Below are 20,941 nucleotides of genomic sequence, written 5' to 3' on the forward strand. Positions count from 1 at the left end.
ACCCTCCAGTTGTTGGAGGTGGTTTTGATTTTTGTTTTGGTAAATTGTAAGTGTATAATGTTTTACAGAGATATATTTATTCATGGATTTTGAAGGCTGGCCATAGCCATCTATCCTTATCAGAGTATACCCCAGGTGATTGTGTTTGGAGCTTGTGTTAAAAGTGAACCTTCTACATCCTTCACTGATCAAGAAACAAAACTATGGAATATTATTGAGCCAAGTAGCAGAAGCTAAGACACAAGCCATAGACTTTGTTCTTAGAGTAGATAAAAATGACCCCTGCCACAGTCGGTGAGACTTACAAAGTCTATGGGAGTTGAGAATCTGCTAGAGTTGATGTTTCCCCTTTTGAACTCTGCAGGGATTGTTTGAACCTGCGCTGGGGTTTCTCCAGTCAATACATCCTCTGAGCTTACTGGATTTGAAACAGGATCCAGCTCCACTGAAGGAATAGCAATATATTTTTAAGTCAGGATGGTGAGGGGCTCAGAAGGGAACACGACCCCCCTTCAAGTTCCCCTCTCTCTGCTGCCTTTGCCCCTCTGAATGACTGAGGGTAGTGGGGGGAATTTCTCCCAAGTCGCGTTCCTGAAGAGCTACCTCCAACCTGCAGGGCGGCACTGTTCCTGGAGGACTAGTTGGTGTTGCTGGTGCTGGCCGCTGGGAGGTGCCCTTCAGGGAGGTTACTCCCCCTGGTCCTGCCTGCTGCAGGGGTCGCTGTTGTGGCGCCGGGGGGCGGGGGTCGCTCTTGGCCCGGTGACGATCGTCGACGTCCCGCCAGGAGATGGCGGCGGCGGCGGAAAAAACCAGGCCGAAGGTGAAAGAGAGAGAGAGAAGGAAAGAAAAAACATACCTGGAGAAAGAATCACCCGGAAAACCAGAGAGACAGAGTCAAATACCCGGGATAGGGGGAGGGGGAGAGAATTACTGCTGTGGGCCCCGCTGGAATGTTCCAGAATAAAACCCCCGGGAGAGCGGGTGGGGGAGGGGTGTCCCTGGGGGTTTAAGGGGGGGGGGGTGACCCTGGGGTTTGAGGGGGGTGGGTGGGGGGTGTCCCTGGGGTTTGAGAGGGGGTGGGTGGGGGGTGTCCTGGGGGGGTGGGGGGTGTCCTTGGGGTTTGAGAGGGGGGGGGTGGTGGGTGTCCCTGGGGGGTGGGGGTGTCCCTGGGGTGTGGGGGGGGGTGTCCCTGGGGTTGGGGGGGGGGGAGGTAGGGGTGTCCCTGGGGGTTGGGGAGTGTGGGGGCGGGGGAGGGGTATCCCTGGGGTTTGAGAGGGGTGGGGGGGAGGGGTATCCCTGGGGTTTAAGGGGTGGGGGGGTGACCCTGGGGTTTGGGGGGGGGGGTGTAGGGGGGGAGAGGTGTCCCTGGGGTTTGCGGGGGGGGAGTAGGGAGGGAAAGGTGTCCCTGGGGTTTGCGGGGGTCTGGTGTGGAGGGGGGGGGGGTGTTGAGAGGTGTCCCTGGGGTTTGCGGGGGTCTGGTGTGGAGGGGGGGGGGAAGGAGAGGTGTCCCTGGGGTTTGTGGGGGGGAGTAGGGGGGGAAAGGTGTCCCTGGGGTTTGCGGGGGTCTGGTGTAGGAGGGGGGTGAGAGGTGTCCCTGGGGTTTGCGGGGGTCTGGTGTGTGTGGGGGGGGGGGGGGAGCGGGGAAGAGGTGTCCCTGAGAATGATGGTGTCAGGGGGTGTGATCTACCTGAGTTTTAGATACAGGGGTTATTTGATAAATGTTGGGGCGTGGGGTCATACGTGGGGATTCATGTCATCATACCTCCACCTTGTTATTTACCAGAAGCCTGCTCCACGGCTCGGGACGATTACAAGGATTCCCCATAATGATGCCTGATGCTATGCAAGGGCTCCAGGCTGTTGCAAGCTCTATCATTTGCTGCTCTCAAATCATGTCTTTGAATTGTGAATCACAGGAGGCCCAGGATCCAATCAGCAGCTGCAGACATGGTCAGCCTTTCAGCTGCACAAACACCAGCCAATCATTCCGACTTACTCTCTTCTATCTCTTCATGTTGAATATCCGGTGAGTTAGAAATCAAACCCCATTAAATATCCGGTTTGTTACACCCCAAACCCCATTAAATATCCCGAGTGTTAAATTCTGATCCCCATGAAATATCCAGATTGTAAAACACAACCCCATTAAATATTGATTTGAAGATGCTGGTTAAGTATTGGTGTATTACGCCCCGAACCCCATTAAATCTCTGGGAGAATAACAGCCAGGGTTCCTGCTAATGATCTGAAGAGAGACGGGGGACCTTTTTCACACGGAGGATGGTGCTTATATTAGATTACTTACAGTGTGGAAACAGGCCCTTCGGCCCAACAAGTCCACACCGACCCGCCGAAGCGTAACCCACCCAGACCCATTCTCCTACATTTACCCCTTCACCTAAAACTACGGGCAATTTAGCATGGTCACTTCACCTGACCTGCACATTTTTGGATTGTGGGAGGAAACCGGAGCACCCAGAGGAAACCCACCCAGACACAGGGAGAATGTGTAAACTCCACACAGAGAGTCGCCTGAGGTAGGAGTTGAACCCGGGACTCTGGCGCTGTGAGGCAGCAGTGCTAACCACTGTGCCACCATGCCACCCATATGGAATGAGCTGCCAGAGGAAGTGGTAGAACTAAGTCCAGTTACAACATTTAAAAGATGTTTGGATAGGCATATGGATAGGAAATATTTAGAGGGATATGGGCCAAGTGCAGACAAAGCGACTAGTTTGGGACACTGGTTGGCAAAGGCAAGTTTGGTCGACGGATCTGTTTCCATGTTCTATGACTTCATAAATCAGCCGCAGTCCTGCTCCTGATCACTGTCCAGTGACCCTGCCTACAGGAACGGGAAATCAATCAAGCTGGTAAGAATGAGACGTGAAATACTGTCAGTCATGATACTTCTGTTATTATCTTTCAGGTTCAGTGAATCTCTGACGTCACATGAAGGAAAAGATTCAGGTATCTTCCTACTTTGTTCAAAATGAACAACTGTCATTTTGCGAGCACCTTGCTGGGTAAGAGCAGCCCTGGCACTACACACAAACATTATAAGATGCATTTTACATCAGGCATGTAAGGAAATAACTGGGACGAGTAACCAAGAGATCAGCATTTAGCAGGAGGGAAACACTTGAAGAGAATTTCTGACCTGAGAGTCAATCCTTTGCAGCAGAAACCCTCCTTAACAGCACAGCACAGTGCAGGCTCCCAAAGCAACTGCACTTGGCAGCCCACTCCCACCTTCTAAAGCGGCAATTAGGGATGGGCAATACGTGCTGACCCAGCCAGCGTCACCCGCATCTAAGGATCAATTTTCTAAAAATTCAGTAACATCCCCCCACCCCACTCCACTCCAGTCCACCCCACCCCACCCCACCCACAGAGTAGAGCATTTCAGACATTCACTCCACCGCCTTGTCTGCCGAATGGGGAATGTGTAGAGAAAGCTTTGCTCTGCATTGAACCCCATGCTGTCCCTGTCCCAGGAGTGTTTGATGGCAGGGGGAGAGATAGTGTAGAGGGAGCTTTACTCTATACCTAATCCCATGCTGCCCCTGTCCTACAAGTGTTTGATAGTGAGGAACAGTGTAAGGGGAGTTTTACACTGTATCTCACCCCATGTTGTCCCAGGAATGTCTAGTAGGGGACACATAGAGGGAGCTCTACTGTGTATGTAACCCTGTGCTGTCCCTGTATCTTGGAGTGTTTGATGGTGGGCAGCGTAGAGAGAGTTTTACATTCAGTTTAGAAGAGTAGAGGGAGCTTTATTGTGTTGTCCGTGTAGTTCCATGTTGCTGTCTATTCACAGTGAGCACCGTTTCAAACGCCCCGTGTTGGCAGGTCGAACAATTCTTTGTGGCAGAGAGCTGTAAGGAGTGCACACGCTTTGAGGTGGTAAGTGTCCTGGAAAGGTGACTGCTGGGAGTGTGGGTGTAAAAGGGAGGGTTTGGGGCCCTGTGCCAGGGGAAAGGGGGAGTGGCAGAGACAGATGGGGCCTTGCCCAGCACCTGAGCAATTTGTTGATCACAGTCTGACTCCTGTGTTCTTTACAGAAAACCCGAGAAGCCTGCAGTACAACAGGATTTGTGGAAAAGATCAATTGCTCCGAGTCCCAGCGAGAGGAATATAAAAGGTAGGGATTTCTGGGTTCTTTGTTCATGGGGATGTTGTGTGGAATGGAGCTGGGAGGGGTAGGGATATTGAGTTGCACAGTTGACCGCTGGACTGTCTATGGCTCTAACCTATCGTATTAAGGCTGTTTCACAATGCTGTACTGTGTGCCTCTGCAGCTGCCGCTCCGCACTGATGGAGGAGACTCTGTTCTGGAGGTTCGAAGGCACCATGCTAACACTCTCCATCATCTTCTCCGTGTTGGTCATTCACCGTCAGACAGCACTGGACAGACTGGCCTCTGAGAAGGTCCGGAGACAAATTGAATCAATTTGACCTGATTGCTGCCTCATTGTCAGACATTGAGACTGAGTGTGGTTACAGCTGAATACAAATAAGCACACACAGACCGGAGCACTCCAATCAGTATTACCTAGTGTTCTGTGTAGGCCTGCCTCCGATCCGGTGCAGGGGAAAATAAGGACTGCAAATGCTGGAGAGTCAGAGTCGAGAGAGTGGTGCTGGAAGAGCACAGCAGGTCAGGCAGCATCTGAGGAGCAGGAACATCGATGTTTCAGGCAAGAAGCCTCAGTCCAGTGCAATCTGACCAACTCAATTCCATCATCTGTTCAGTCCATGATCAAAATATACACCAATTATTGCCTCTGCCACCCTCGTGTGGCTCCAGTAGAAGTGACTCTCGAGTTTAAGGTTATTTGTGTCTGTGTGTGTTACTCTGAGCCTTGTGTGTGTATGCATGTGTGTGAGAGAGAGAGAGCGCATTACAGTGTAAGCCGGTTTGTGTGTGAGAGAGAGAGAGAGCATTACGTGTGAGCCAGTTTGTGTGTGAGAGAGAGAGCATTACAGTGTGAGCCGGTTTGTGTGTGTGAGAGAGAGAGCATTACAGTGTGAGCTGGTTTGTGTGTGTGAGAGAGAGAGAGAGCATTACAGTGTGAGCTGGTTTGTGTGTGAGAGAGAGAGAGCATTACAGTGTGAGAGAGAGAGAGAGCATTACAGTGTGTGAGAGAGAGAGAGAGCATTACAGTGTGAGAGAGAGAGAGAGCATTACAGTGTGAGAGAGAGAGAGCATTACGGTGTGAGAGAGAGAGAGAGAGAGAGCATTACAGTGTGAGAGAGAGAGAGCATTACAGTGTGAGAGAGAGAGAGAGCATTACGGTGTGAGCCGGTTTGTGTGTGAGAGAGAGAGCATTACAGTGTGAGCTGGTTTGTGTGTGAGAGAGAGAGAGCATTACAGTGTGAGCCGGTTTGTGTGTGAGAGAGAGAGCATTACAGTGTGAGCCGGTTTGTGTGTGTGTGAGAGAGAGAGAGCATTACAGTGTGAGCCGGTTTGTGTGTGTGTGAGAGAGAGAGCATTACAGTGTGAGCCGGTTTGTGTGTGTGTGAGAGAGAGAGAGCATTACAGTGTGAGCCGGTTTGTGTGTGAGAGAGAGAGCATTACAGTGTGAGCCGGTTTGTGTGTGTGTGAGAGAGAGAGCATTACGGTGTGAGCCGGTTTGTGTGTGAGAGAGAGAGAGAGCATTACAGTGTGAGCCGGTTTGTGTGTGTGAGAGAGAGCATTACAGTGTGAGCCGGTTTGTGTGTGTGAGAGAGAGAGAGAGCATTACAGTGTGAGCTGGTTTGTGTGTGAGAGAGAGAGCATTACAGTGTGAGCCGGTTTGTGTGTGTGTGTGTGTGAGAGAGAGAGAGAGCATTACAGTGTGAGCTGGATTGTGTGAGAGAGAGAGAGCATTACAGTGTGAGCCGGTTTGTGTGTGTGAAAGAGAGAGCATTACAGTGTGAGCCTGTTTGTGTGTGAGAGAGAGAGCATTACAGTGTGAGCCGGTTTGTGTGTGTGTGAGAGAGAGAGCATTACAGTGTGAGCCGGTTTGTGTGTGTGTGAGAGAGAGAGCATTACAGTGTGAGCCGGTTTCTGTGTGTGTGTGTGAGAGAGAGAGAGAGCATTACAGTGTGAGCTGGATTGTGTGTGTGAGAGAGAGCATTACAGTGTGAGCCGGTTTGTGTGAGAGAGAGAGAGAGCATTACAGTGTGAGCCGGTTTGTGTGTGTGAGAGAGAGAGCATTACAGTGTGAGCTGGTTGGGGGGGGGGGGGGAGAGAGAGAGCATTACAGTGTGAGCCGGTTTGTGTGTGTGTGAGAGAGAGAGCATTACAGTGTGAGCCGGTTTGTGTGTGTGTGAGAGAGAGAGCATTACAGTGTGAGCCGGTTTGTGTGTGTGAGAGAGAGAGAGCATTACAGTGTGAGCTGGATTGTGTGTGTGAGAGAGAGCATTACAGTGTGAGCCGGTTTGTGTGTGTGTGAGAGAGAGCATTACAGTGTGAGCCGGTTTGTGTGTGTGAGAGAGAGCATTACAGTGTGAGCCGGTTTCTGTGTGTGAGAGAGAGAGAGCATTACAGTGTGAGCTGGATTGTGTGTGTGAGAGAGAGCATTACAGTGTGAGCTGGTTTGTGTGTGAGAGAGAGAGCATTACAGTGTAAGTCGGTTTGTGTGTGTGAGAGAGAGAGAGCATTACAGTGTGAGCCGGTTTGTGTGTGTGAGAGAGAGAGCATTACAGTGTGAGCCGGTTTGTGTGTGAGAGAGAGAGCATTACAGTGTGAGCCGGTTTGTGTGTGTGAGAGAGAGAGCATTACAGTGTGAGCTGGATTGTGTGTGAGAGAGAGAGCATTACAGTGTGAGCCGGTTTGTGTGTGTGTGAGAGAGAGAGCATTACAGTGTGAGCCGGTTTGTGTGTGTGTGAGAGAGAGAGCATTACAGTGTGAGCCGGTTTGTGTGTGTGTGAGAGAGAGAGCATTACAGTGTGAGCTGGATTGTGTGTGAGAGAGAGAGCATTACAGTGTGAGCTGGTTTGTGTGTGTGAGAGAGAGAGAGCATTACAGTGTTAGTTGGTTTGTGTGTGTGAGAGAGAGAGCATTACAGTGTGAGCCGGTTTGTGTGTGTGAGAGAGAGCATTACAGTGTGAGCCGGTTTGTGTGTGTGAGAGAGAGAGCATTACAGTGTGAGCTGGATTGTGTGTGTGAGAGAGAGCATTACAGTGTGTGCCGGTTTGTGTCTGTGTGAGAGAGAGAGCATTACAGTGTGAGCCAGTTTGTGTGTGAGAGAGAGAGAGAGCATTACAGTGTGAGCTGGTTTGTGTGTGTGAGAGAGAGAGAGAGCATTACAGTGTGAGCTGGTTTGTGTGTGAGAGAGAGAGAGCATTACAGTGTGAGCCGGTTTGATTCTGTGTGAGAGAGAGAGCATTACAGTGTGAGCCGGTTTGTGTGTGTGAGAGAGAGAGCATTACAGTGTGAGCCGGTTTGTGTGTGAGAGAGAGAGAGCATTACAGTGTGAGCCGGTTTGTGTGTGAGAGAGAGAGAGAGCATTACAGTGTGAGCCGGTTTGTGTGTGAGAGAGAGAGAGAGCATTACAGTGTGAGCTGGTTGTGTGTGTGAGAGAGAGAGCATTACAGTGTGAGCTGGTTTGTGTGTGAGAGAGAGAGAGAGCATTACAGTGTGAGCCGGTTTGTGTGTGAGAGAGAGAGAGAGCATTACAGTGTGAGCTGGTTGTGTGTGTGAGAGAGAGAGCATTACAGTGTGAGCCGGTTTGTGTGTGAGAGAGAGAGAGCATTACAGTGTGAGCCGGTTTGTGTGTGTGTGAGAGAGAGAGAGAGCATTACAGTGTGAGCCGGTTTGTGTGTGAGAGAGAGAGAGCATTCCAATGTGAGCCGGTTTGTGTGTGTGAGAGAGAGAGAGCATTACGGTGTGAGCTGGTTTGTGTGTGTGTGAGAGAGAGAGAGCATTACAGTGTGAGCTGGTTTGTGTGTATGAGAGAGAGAGCATTACAGTGTGAGCTGGTTTGTGTGTGAGAGAGAGAGAGAGCATTACAGTGTGAGCCGGTTTGTGTGTGTGTGAGAGAGAGAGAGAGCATTACAGTGTGAGCCGGTTTGTGTGTGTGTGTGAGAGAGAGAGAGAGCATTACAGTGTGAGCTGGTTTGTGTGTGTGTGAGAGAGAGAGCATTACAGTGTGAGCCGGTTTGTGTGTGTGTGAGAGAGAGAGCATTACAGTGTGAGCCGGTTTGTGTGTGTGTGCGTCACACTGGGACCCTAGTGCCTTTGTGTGTTTGTTAAACATTGTCTTTTTGAACAAATCTGATAGGTTAAGTGTAGGTCACCACCACACAGCCTGACCTTGTACTTATTAATCCCAATGAGTGTATCTAAATCAGGAAAATAACCTGCTGTGCAGAACGACAAGATGCTGGAGTGAAATATCACTCAGGCTGTGTAGACTGAGAGTCATTTAGGGCTGAAGTAGTGTGGAGAGCGCATTACCGTCAGTTTAAAAGAATATAACTTTCTTCTGTATTTAACTCCAGGAGTCTCTATCCTGGGACTCATCAACTGAGGTAGTGTGGGCTGAGGTTAGAAACAGGAAAGGAGAGGTCACCCTGTTGGGAGTTTTCTATAGGCCTCCGAATAGTCCCAGAGATGTAGAGGAAAGGACGGTAAAGATGATTCTCGATAGGAGTGAGAGAGACAGGGTAGTTGTCATGGGGGACTTCAACTTTCCAAATATTGACTGGGTACGAGTGCTATAGATGGGTCAGTTTTTGTCCAGTGTGTGCAGCAGGGCTTCCTGACACAGTATGTAGACAGGCCAACAAGGGGCAAAACCACATTAGATTTGGTACTGGGTAATGAGTCCGGCCAGGTAGGTGAGCACTTTGGTGATAGCGATCACAATTCTGTTATGTTTAGTGATAGAAAGGGATAAGTGTATACCACTGGGCAAGAGTTACAGCTGGGGGAAAGGCAATTACGATGCGATTAGGCAAGATTTAGGAAGCATAGGATGGGGAAGGAAACTGCAGGGGATGGGCACGTTAGAAATGTGGAGCTTATTCAAGGGAAAGCTCCGTGTGTCCTAGATAATTATATACCTGTCAGGCAGGGAGGAAACTGTAGAGTGCGGGAAGGAAGTGGAATCTCTGGTCAAGAGGAAGAAGAAGGCTTATGTTAGGATGAAATGTAAAGGCTCAGTTCGGGTGCTTGAGGGTTACAAGGCAGCCATGAGAGACCTCAAGAGAGAGCTCAGAAGAGCCAGGAGGAGACATGAGAAGTTGTTGGTGGATAGGATCAGGGTAAACCCTAAGGCTTTCTATAGGTATTTAAGGAATAAATGAATGACAAGAGTAAGATTAGGGCCAATCAAGGATAGTAGTGGGAAGTTGTGTGTGGTGTCAGAGGAGATAGGGGAAGCACTAAACGAATATTTTTCGACAGTATTCACTCTAGAAAACGACAATGTTGTCGAGGAGATACTGAGATACAGGCTACTAGACTAGGTGGGATTGAGGCTCACAAGGAAGAGGTATTAGAAATTCTGCAGAGTGTGAAAATAGATAAGTTCCCTGGGCCGGATGGGATTTATCCGAGGATCCTCTGGGAAGCCAGGGAGGAGATTGCAGAGCCTTTGGCATTGATCTTTAAATCATCATTGTCTACAGGAATAGTGCCAGAAGACTGGAGGATAACAAATGTGGTTCCCTGTTCAAGAAGGAGAGTAGAGACAATCCTGGTAATTATAGACCAGTGAGCCTTACTTCAGTTGTTGCTAAAGTGTTGGAAAAGGTTATAAGAGATAGGAATTATTATCGTCTAGAAAATAATAATTTGACTAGGGATAGTCAGCACGGTTTTGTGAAGGGTAGGTCGTGCCTCACAAACCTTATTGAGTTCTTTGAGAAGGTGACCAAACAGGTAGATGAGAGTAAACCTGTTGATGTGGTGTATATGGATTTCAGCAAGGCGTTCGATAAGGTTTGGTCGGAGTAACTGGAATGCAAAGTACTGGGCTAATGGTAAGATTCTTGGTAGTGTAGATGAGCAGAGAGATCTCGGTGTCCATGTACACAGATCCCTGAAAGTTGCCACCCAGGTTGACAGGGTTGTTAAGAAGGCATAGAGTGTTTTGGCCTTTATTAATAGAGGGATCGAGTTCCGGAACTATGAGGTTATGCTGCAGCTGTACAAAACTCTGGTGCAGCCGCATTTGGAGTATTGTGTAATGGTCACCGCATTATAAGAAGGATGGGGAAGCTTTGGAAAGGGTGCAGAGGAGATTTACTAGGATGTTGCCTGGTATGGAGGGAAGGTCTTACGATGAAAGGCTGAGGGACTTGAGGCTGTTTTTGTTAGAGAGAAGAAGGTTGAGAGGTGACTTAATAGAGACATATAAGATAATCAGAGGGTTAGATAGGGTGGACAGGGAGAGTCTTTTTCCAAGTATAGTGACAAAGAGCATGAGGGGGCATAGCTTTAAATTGAGGGGTGATAGATATAGGACAGATGTCAGAGGTAGTTTATTTACTCAGAGAGTAGTAAGGGTTTCACAAGGTTTGTAGCTCAGGTTGAGGTTTAGGGTGTTGGTTTGCTCACTGAGCTGTAGGTTTGATATCCAATCGTTTCATTACCTGGCTAGGTAACATCATCAGTGGCGACCTCCAAGTGAAGCAAAGCTGTTGTCTCCTGCATTCTATTTATATCTTTCTCCTGGATGGGGTTCCTGGGGTTTGTGGTGATGTCATTTCCTGTTCGTTTTCTGAGGGGTTGATAGATGTCATCTAGATCTATGTGTTTGTTTATGGCGTTGTGGTTGGAGTGCCAGGCCTCTAGGAATTCTCTGGCATGTCTTTGCTTAGCCTGTCCCAGGATAGATGTGTTGTCCCAGTCGAAATGGTGGTAGTTTTTCATCCGTGTGTAGGGCTACAAGGGAGAGAGGCTCGTGTCTTTTTGAGGCTAGCTGGTGTTCGTGTATCCTGGTGGCTAACTTTCTTCCTGTTTGTCCTACGTAATGTTTGTGGCAGTCCTTGCATGGAATTTTATAGATGACGTTGGTTTTGCCCATGGGATGTACTGGGTCTTTTAAGTTTGTTAGTTTTTGTTTGAGAGTGTTGGTGGGTTTGTGTGTTACTAGGATTCCGAGGGGTCTTAGTAATCTGGCTGTCATTTCTGAAACTTCTTTGATGTATGGTAAGGTGGTTAGGGTTTCTGGCTGTGTTTGGTCTGCTTGTCGTGGTTTGTTCTTGAGGAATCTGCGCACTGTGTTTTTTGAGTATCCGTTCTTCTTGAATACGTTGTGTCGGTGGTTCTCCTCTGTTTTCCGAAGTTTGTCTGTGCTGCAGTGTGTGGTGGCTCGTTGGAATAGTGTTCTGATACAGCTTCGTTTGTGTGTGTTGGATGTCACAGTAGAAAGAAAGGACAAGGGAGAATTACAAACCTGCGCATACAGAAAACCAACAAACACTGACCAAATACTTAACCATGCCAGCAACCATCCCAACTTTAAGTACATTTAAATCGTCATTGGACAAGCATGTGGGCGTACATGGAATAGTGTAGGTTAGATGGGCTTCAGATTGGTATGACAGGTCGACACAACATCGAGGGCCGAAGGGCCTGTACTGCGCTGTAATGTTCTATGTTCTAGGGTACTTGATGGGGACAGTGTAGAGGGAGCTTTACTCTGTAACTTCGCCCTGTCTATCCTGAGTGTGTTTGATGAGGACAGTGTAGAGGGAGCTTTACTCTGTATCTAACCCCTGTCTCTGTCCTGGGAGTGTTTGATGGGGACACTGTGGAGGGAGCTTTACCTCTAGTTGACCACATGCTGTTGCAGTCCTGGGAGGGTCTGATGGGGGGGACAGTGTAGAATGATCTTTACTCTGTACCTGACCCTGTGCTGGGAGTGAGATGGGGACAGTGTAGAGGAAGCTGTCATGCAGCCAGTTTCCACTATGTTTCTGTTAGTTTCTGGTTACTAACGTTACTATCTGGCCTCAGTAATGTTTGGACCTCTTTTGTTTCGTTTTATTTCAAAGATAGGATGACATCTCTGTTTACAAAAGCTGACTAAACACTCTGCTTAAACAGTGATAGCTGTCTGGTTTACATTAAAGAATGCATTGACCCCTTGGTGTTGTAATTGCAATAATAGAGCAGGATGTTGAAGAATTGGGCTACTTTGGATTTCGTGTTGTGCACTAAGAAAGGGATTAGTTAGCTATCGTACTGTAAAGGAACCTTTGAGAAATAAGAACGTAACCATCGCGTTAAAGAAGAACTGACTGCACTTTAGAAACAGCATTTAAAATGTTGGTGATATAATCATGTTACAACCACACGTTTGAAAAGTTCACACTTAAGAAAGTGTCCCCAATTTGTCAATCACATCACAACGAAATTGTGTTAACAAAATGCACATTTTAGCAGAACAACCTGTAAACCTTTAGATTCCCTACAGTGTGGAAACAGGCCCTTCGGCCCAACCAGTCCACACCAACCCTCCAAAGAGTAACCCACCCAGACCCATTTCCCTCTGACTAATGCACCTAACACTATGAGCAATTTAGCTTGGCCAATCCACCTGACCTGCAATTCTTTGGATTGTGGGAGGAAACCGGAGCAAACCCACACAGACACTGGGAGAATGTGCAAACTCCACACAGACAGTCACCCACGGCTGGAATCGAACCTGGTTTTATGTGAAGTTTCAATAACATGTAGATCATTCTGAAACAAGGGTGTTAAATCTGATCGAACAAATGGAGGGCTATGAGAAGCAAGTTGATGACCACACATTGGGAGAATACCTGAAAAACATTAACGGGCTAATGTTTCAAATGTTACCAGAAAATCTAGAAGTAAAAAAAGGGGCTTATGAAAGAAAAGTATAGATATGAACACTAGTACGATTCAGGAAAATCCAAAGGTTCATTATCAGTACATAAGGAGCAAACGAATCACCATGGGAGGGTTGTACCTACCAGTAAAATTCACCAGGACCATCTCTGACACCTCCCTCCCCTTCCTGGACCTCTCCATCAATAACAACTGACTTGACACTGACATTTATTTTACAAACCCACAACTACCTGGATTACACCTCTTCCCACCCTACCTCCTCCATATTCCCAATTCCTCCGCCGTATCTGCTCCCAGGAGGACCAGTTCCACCACAGAACACCCCAGATGGCCTCCTTTAAAGACCGCAATTTCCCTTCCCACATGGTTGAAGATGCCCTCCAACGCATCTCATCCATATCCCACACCTCCGCCCCTCACCCCACTATAGCAAGGACAGAACCCCCCCTGGTCCTCACCTTCCACCCCACCAACCTCTGCATCATCCTCCGCCACCTCCAAACGGACCCCACCAACAGGGATATATTTCCCTCCCCACCCCTTTCCACCTTCTGCAAAGACCGTTCCCTCCGTGACTACCTGGTCAGGTCCACACCCCCTACAACCCACCCTCCCCTCCTGGTACTTTCCCCTGCCACCGCATGAATTGCAAAACCTGTGCCCACACCTCCATCCAAGGCCCCAAAGGAGCCTTCCACATCCATCAACGTTTCACCAGCACATCCACCAATGTCATTTATTGTATCCGAAGCTCCCAATGTGGTCTCTTCTACATTGGGGAGACTGGACGCCTTCTCGCAGAGCGCTTTAGGGAACATCTCCGAGACACCCGCACCAATCAACCCCACCGCCCCGTGGCCCAACATTTCAACTCCCCCTCCCACTCTGCCGAGGACATGCAGGTCCTGGGCCTCCTCCACCGCCGCTCCCTCACTACCTGACACCTGGAGGAAGAACGCCTCATCTTCCACCTCAGGACACTTCAACCCCAGGACTTCACCAGTTTCCTCATCTCCCCTCCCCCCACCTTACCCCAGCTCCAACCTGCCAGCTCAGCACCATCCTCATGACCTGTCCTACCTGCCAATCTCCCTTCCCACCTATCCACTCCACCCTCCTCTCTAACCTATCACCTCCATCCCCACCCCCATTCACCTATTGTACTCTTGCCTACCTTCTCCCCAACCCCACCCCCTTTCCCACTGATCTCTCCACCCTGCAGGGCACCCTGCCTTCAGTCCTCATGAAGGACTTTTGCCCCAAACATCGATTTATCTGCTCCTCAGATGCTGCCTGACCTGCTGTGCTTTTCCAGCATCACTCTAATCTAGTACATGGAAGCAGACAATGTAGACTGAATGCTCAACGAGCAGTTTGTCTTTTCACAAAAGGGGTGTCACAGGCAATTAAAGAGGGATGGGAAATGTTCAATGAAGTAAACAGGGAAGTGCTGGGGGACAGACCGAAGGGGTGAATAAATCATGAGGAACAGAAGAATTGCATCCTCAAGAAGCCAAGGAGGATAATAGCAGATGCCCCGAGGATCATTTTCCGATCCTCACTGGATACAGATGAGCTTCCAGAGGATGGGAGGTCTTTGAACGTTTTCCTATTATTTGAAAAAGATGCAAGGGATGGGTCAAATAATTATGGACTGGTCACTCCAATCTCAGTGCTGAGCAAATTATTACATTTGAGACCGGATAAACCACCACTGGATTAAATCAGAGTCACGCGGTTTATTATGGGAAGGTCATGTCGAGTCATAGAGATGTACAACATGGAAACAAGAGCCTTCGGTCCAACCCGTCCATGCCGACCTGATATCCCTAACCCAATCTAGTTCCAACTGCCAGCACCCGGCCTATATCCCTCCAAATCCTTCCTATTCATAAACCCATCCAGATGCCTTTTAAATGTTGTAATTGTACCAGCCTCCACCACTTCCTCTGGCAGCTCATTCCATACACATAACACCCTCTGAGTAAAAATGTTGCCTCTTACCCTAAACCAATGCCCTCTAGTTCTGGACTCCCCCAGCCCAGGCAAAATACTTTGTCTATTTACCCTATACATGCCCCTCATAATGTTATAAACCTCTACAAGGTCACCCCTGAGCCTCTGACACTCCACCTTCTTGACTATCGTATTTACCTGCAACTCTACTTGCAAGGAGCTATGAACCTGCACTCCAAGGTTTCTTTGTTCAGCAACACTTCCTGGGACCTTACCATTAAGTGTATAAGTCCTGCTAAGATTTGCTTTCCCAAAATGCAGCACCTCACATTTACCTAAATTAAACTCCATCTGCCACTTCTCAGCCCATTGGCCCAGATCCTGTTGTAATCTGAGGTAACCTTCTTCGCTGTCCACTACACCTCCAATGTTGGTGTCATCAGCAAACTTACTAACTATACCTCTTATGCTCACCTAAGAGGTGTCTTACTAACTTAATTCAATTCATCAAGATAGACCAATTAGGGTAGTGCAGCGGATGTTATCTACATGGACAAAAGTCTCAGCAGACTAGTTAGAAAGACCAAGGCCCATGGAACATGGGCAATCCAGCTGAGTTGGCTCAATAATGGACAATACTTGGTGGAAAATAGTTTCCACTGTTGGTCGACATGGCTCCAAGGGATGACTGGGAAATTTGTAGGGAACACAAATTAGCCAGGTAATTGATGAAAAGACTGACTGCAGATAGTGTCTGGTTGAGTGGGTGGGAAGGTAGCGTCTGGTTGAGTGGGTGGGAAGGTAGTGTCTGGTTGAGTGGGTGGGAAGGTAGTGTCTGGTTGAGTGGGTGGGAAGGTAGCGAATGGAAGATGGAGAAACCAAAAGGATAAAAACACCAGGCATGTGGTCCATGTCCATAGCTCCCTGATGGTGGCAGAGCAGGTGAATAAGGTGCCAAATACATCATGAGGTACACTGCTTCATTGGGCAAGGTATTGAGTACTAGATCAAGGCTGTAATGAGGCGAACATGAGGACCGCAGATGCTGGAGATTACAGTCGAGAGTGTGGTGCTGGAAAAGCACAACAGGTCAAGCAGCATCTGAGGAACAGGAGAGTCGAGATTTCAGGCATAAGCCCTTCATCATGGTTCCTTCAAGCTGAGGAGAGTCATTAAGCCAAGGTTTTTTTTTAAGAACACAGGACATTGATTAGGCCACTTTTGGAATGTTGTGCACAATTCTGGTCTCCTTCCTATCGGAAGGACGTTGTGAAACTTGAAAAGGGTTCAGAAAAGATTTACAAGGATATTGCCAGGGTTGGAGGATTTGAGCTACAGGGAGAGGTTGAACAGGCTGGGGCCTTTATCTCTGGACCGTCGGAAGCTGAGGTTCATAAGCTCATGAAGGGCTCCAATAGGATAAATAAACAAAGTCTTTTCCCTGGGGCCGGGGAGTCCAGAACTAGAGGGTGTAGGTTTAGGGTGAGAGGGGAAAGATATGAGAGAGACCCAAGGGGCAACCTTTTCACACAGAGGGTGGTACGTGTGTGGAATGAGCTGTAAGGGGAAGTGGAGGAGTCTGGTACAATTGCAACATTTAAGAGGCATCTGGATGGGTATATGAATAGGGAGGGTTTGGAGGGATCTGGGCCAAGTGCTGACAAATGGAGGTAGATTAGGTGAGCATATCTGCTCAGCACAGATGAGTTGGACTGAACAATCTGTTTCCATACTGTACATCTCTATGACAAGAGGCTTAGGGGTGATTCAACCGAGGAGTTCAACTTAATAAGGGGCTTGGATGGAGTGAATGGGAAAGATGTATCTTCCCTCATGGAGAGTTCAGTAACCAAGGGCACAGATTTAACAGGTTTGGTAGGCACATCAAAGGAAGCATGAGGAAAAGCTATTTCACCCATGGGTAGTGGGTGTCTGGAGCTCTCTGCTTGGTTTGGTGATGGAGACAGAAACCCTCACCTCATTTAAAAGAAAGTTTAACGTGCCCTTGAATTGCTGAAGGCTGTAGACTGGTGCTAGAAAAGATTAGAATTGGCAGCTCGTTTCAGTGAACACCGACATGATGAATTGAATGACCATTTTCTGATCATATGCTTTGAGAAATGTTGGATTTGCTTAGGATATTATCTGCAGCATAGACTAAGGAGAACCAGTGGATGAGATGTATTTGGATTTTGTAAGGCTTTTGATGAGGTTAATAAACAAAGTTAGAGTGCATGGCCTTGGGAGAAATATATAAGTACAGATTGAGACTTGATTGATAGGCAGAAACAGAGCAGGAATAAACAATGTCACCAGCCCATTGGGGAAGTGTGCTGATCCTCAAACTCCATTAATATTGGCTCAAAGTACACACAGCCCCCCGAGTTACATGGGCGTAGGAATCAGGTTAACATAAAAAACCAAGCTCCCATACTTAACAACTACTGTTTATTATTAATGAATACATTTTATCCACAAGCAAAACTGTACACTATGAAGATATAACTCCCACTCACTGATACTTTAACCAACCTGTAAAATGACTGGAGATACAAGAAGAAAACAGGTGTTATGGTAGTGTGTGTGTGTTGGGGGAGGGGGGAACACGATTCAAAGGGTTAGGCATTTCTTTACTTATCCAGATCTCTATTTTCCAATCTTCATGACCTTTCACCTCTTAGGAGGCACAGGGCAATTGGCACATAAATTACAAAGCTTCTCGGTGACTGGTTAAAGGCATCTGATAGGAGAAAATAATCAGGCTTCAGGAACTTTGACCAGAGATAGAACTTGCTCTTCCAGCAGTCCTGGGACTACTCACCCTGTAATGTAAACACCCAAGGTGTTTCCCAGCTCAGAAGCCAGAGACCTGTCATCACATCCTGACATCTTCTGGCATCTACAACTGGTCACATTGGTATAAACCAATCAGCAACTTACTGCTGGCCAATTCTCACTCTGCACACATACACCCCTGGTGGTGAGGGGTCTTATCTTTCTTCTCCCACTACTGTGCAAATCAGCAGTGTAAACACAGCTCACAATGAGTTCCAGTCAGTTGTTTTCAGAGGTGCAGTCACTCCTGGGTCTTAACACGATTCTCCCATTTTATTCAAAGTACAGAAACGTTCCAATGTCTTTACAGATGTATCATGCTCAGGATGGCAGGATGTTACTAGTGGGGTACCACAAGGATCAGTGCCAGGACCACAATCCTATGTAGCTGTGGACCCCAGTTGGAATACGTCCATATCTGCTGGATGGGACGGTAAATGGTGAGGAGGTTATGAGGGGAATCGGACACGCTAAGTGAATGGACTGGAAGATGGCAGATGGAATAGAATATGAATAAACATGAAGTTAAGTTACTTTGCTAGAAAATAAGTAGGGCTTGGGGAGTGCGAGTATCCAAAAGAACCTGGTGTCCTTGTTCTTCAATTATTGCAAGTTGGTATTCAAGTGCAACAAATAGTTAGAAAGACAAATTAATACATTGGCCTTCATTGTAAGGAGATCCTATCACAGGAATAAAGATGTCTGGTTACAGTTGTATAGAACACGTCTGGTGTATTCTGTACAGTTTTGGTCCCCCTATCTAAGGGAGGTTCCATTTGCCATAGGAGGAGTGCAGTAGAGGTTCACCAGTTAATCCCTGGGATGACAGGATTGGGTCGATAAGTTTCTAAATAGCAGAGGTGATCTCCTTCAAGTGCAACATCCTCTCAAGTTATGACAGGGTGGAGGGAGATCAGATGCTTTCCCTGGCTGATGACTTGAGAACTGCGGGACATAATCTCAGGAGCAGAAGCAGGACACTTCAGACTGAGCTGATGGATTTGTTCACACAGAGGATGGTGAATTGGTAGAATACTCTGTCCAGAGGGCTGTGGAACCTCAGAGACAGGGCAGCTTCAAAACAAATCAGGATTCTGGAAAATAATGACATGAGGGAATATGGAGGTAATGCAGGAAAATATCACAGAGTATAATCAGTCAAAGCAGGGTCAAAACCAATGGCCTACTCCTGTTCCTCTAGGCAAACTATGAGATCAGTAACTGATCTCAGGAACTTGTCATCTCTAGCAATTTGCACAGTAGATGCTGCAAGTATCAGATAAGAGGGTATGGTGTTCTGATGATATAACGGAGAGGTCTCTGTCATCCTGAGGCCTTGTTATCTAACATCACTGTGTCAACCGCATCGTCGTCATTTACCAGTAAATAAATAAAGGCTCAGGAAGAACCTGGCCTTATCACCAAGACAGATGGTGTGCGCATCAATCTATGAACACACTGTTAGAAATGGGACTGATAGAACGATGGACCAGTATAAATAGGAGAGGGACTGCCCAGAGTTAATGGGGGAAGGACAGGACAGCAGGAAAAGAAACGACTCAGCAGCAGGAAGGAAATATTCAACAGCAGAAAAAGATCGTAAATAGAAATAAGTGGACGAGAGGAGAGTATTCTCTGCTGCAAGACTAAGGGACAGTTGCAGGTAGAGGCTGTGGGAAGGGCAGACAGACTGAGGATATGGGAAGACTGGGAGGACAGTAACGTCGAAGAGAGAGAGAGATAACAAGTAGAAAAGGGTGTGAGGAAGCCAACAGATCAAGAGACAGACAAGGACACAGACAGTGGTGATAGAGACACAGCCAGCAACGTCAACTGATTTACGCCATGGTGCTGCTGAGGGGTGCAGTGAGATTTTTGTGCGTAGCTTTGATTCTGTTCCCTCACACCATATACACCGCAGGAGAATGCTTCTTTAACGGCAAAGGTGAAAGTAATTTCTGTTAACCTGGGAGGTGGAGGTTATCGTAAGAGTGAGTGGTTATGAAGTGGGATGGGCAACCAACTGGCTTCCTTTGACACTAACCCCTGTCTGTATCTTGGTCTAGCCACCTGTGAACACAAAGGTGTCAGGCTGGAGACTGGAGACACTTGGATTAATGAAGAATGTTACCAATGTATCTGCCTGAAGCCCTTTGGAGTCGGCTGCTGTGACAGGTAAGTAGAAACCAAAACAGCAGGAGCACTTCATGGGGACATTCTGGATCTCAACCAGCATTGAATGTGTTGGGTTTGGGGGTGCTGGGGACACAGTGTAGAGGGAGCTTTACTCTATATCTAACCCCGTGCTGTCCCTGTCCTGGGAGTGTTTGATGGGGGGGGCAGTGTAGAGGGAGCTTTACTCTGTATCTAACCCCATGCTGTCCCTGTCCTGGGAGGGTTTGATGGGGGCAGTGTAGAGGGAGCTTTACTCTGTATCTAACCCCATGCTGTCCCTGTCCTGGGAGTGTTTGATGGGGGACAGTGTAGAGGGAGCTTTACTCCATATCTTAACCCTGTGCTTGGGGGTATGTACTCTCCGTGGATTTAACACAGCCTGGGGTGGGGGTTGTATAATATGCTCTCTCAGCCTGTCTTTTCTTAATAGCGTGCCCCAGCCTGTCGATTACCCTGATTGGTGCGAACTTATTCAGCGACCCAGCTCATGCCTTCTGGCTGTCGTTATGAAAGCCAACCACAAGATCCCATGCATCAGTAAAACCACCATGGGACGTCTTCGGCTTCAGAACAACTACAAGGAAGAGGAAAACGCATTCATCTAACATCTGGGGAGCCAACAGGAAGCAGGAACCAGCCTTTGCTTCACAGGCTGGGCCTGAGCTGGCTTTCAGTATTCCATCAATATCCCTGGGCTGTAATTTCAGTCCATGAGAAACCAGCAGATATCACCAAAGGTGATAATAAAGAGGGGAAGCGGTTAGCCCCATGTGATCAATGGCTAACTTCAGATCACCTTCAAGGATAGTCTTGATGACACAGAACAATACAGATCTAACAGTCAGTTGGTTATGTTAATCTCACAGATTCCCACAGAACACTCCTCTATGTTTCGGCTCTCATCTGTGGTTGGTTTCTGTTTGATGCAATAATAAAAAAAACTGCAGAAATACCTTCTCCTGGGTTCACTGTTTAATGGGACAGAATGCGCATTCTGAATAAAGGTCACAGGGTGGGAAATGCTAACTCTGCCTTCTCTCCAGAGACCTGCTGAGCCTCTCCGGCAATTTCTGCTCGTTGGTGTTTGAGGGAACTTTACTCTGTATCTGCCGTGTAAGTGGTCGCTAGAGATAGTGTTAGGTGGGCTTAAAGTAGAGG

The 20,941-nt window shown here is 47.8% G+C and overlaps 2 protein-coding genes across 4 annotated transcripts; both read left to right on the plus strand.

Annotated features, from left to right (window-relative positions):
• The first annotated feature begins 715 nt into the window (after nucleotides 1–715).
• On the plus strand, nucleotides 716–4,815 carry jtb (jumping translocation breakpoint). 3 transcript variants are annotated; one of them, XM_072548842.1, is made up of 6 exons: nucleotides 716–820; nucleotides 1,917–2,026; nucleotides 2,930–2,970; nucleotides 3,821–3,906; nucleotides 4,065–4,144; nucleotides 4,302–4,815. In XM_072548842.1, exons 1-6 carry the CDS (start codon nucleotides 788–790, stop codon nucleotides 4,456–4,458), a joined length of 507 nt encoding a protein of 168 aa, XP_072404943.1. In that variant the 5' UTR covers nucleotides 716–787; the 3' UTR covers nucleotides 4,459–4,815. The 3 variants fall into 3 exon arrangements, with proteins under 3 accessions (XP_072404943.1, XP_072404942.1, XP_072404941.1); XM_072548841.1 differs by having other exon boundaries at nucleotides 750–820; nucleotides 1,784–2,026; XM_072548840.1 differs by lacking the exon at nucleotides 716–820 and having other exon boundaries at nucleotides 1,688–2,026.
• A 12,289-nt stretch (nucleotides 4,816–17,104) lies between these two features.
• LOC140453961 (prostate-associated microseminoprotein-like) lies at nucleotides 17,105–20,736 on the plus strand. Its single transcript, XM_072548844.1, has 3 exons — nucleotides 17,105–19,553; nucleotides 19,675–19,783; nucleotides 20,214–20,736. The coding sequence occupies exons 1-3, from the start codon at nucleotides 19,454–19,456 to the stop codon at nucleotides 20,386–20,388; spliced, it is 384 nt and encodes a 127-aa protein (XP_072404945.1). The 5' UTR covers nucleotides 17,105–19,453; the 3' UTR covers nucleotides 20,389–20,736.
• The last annotated feature ends 205 nt before the right edge of the window (nucleotides 20,737–20,941 follow it).

The sequence above is a fragment of the Chiloscyllium punctatum genome, chromosome 28 (genome assembly GCF_047496795.1).
Source record: "Chiloscyllium punctatum isolate Juve2018m chromosome 28, sChiPun1.3, whole genome shotgun sequence".
Taxonomy (NCBI): domain Eukaryota; kingdom Metazoa; phylum Chordata; class Chondrichthyes; order Orectolobiformes; family Hemiscylliidae; genus Chiloscyllium; species Chiloscyllium punctatum.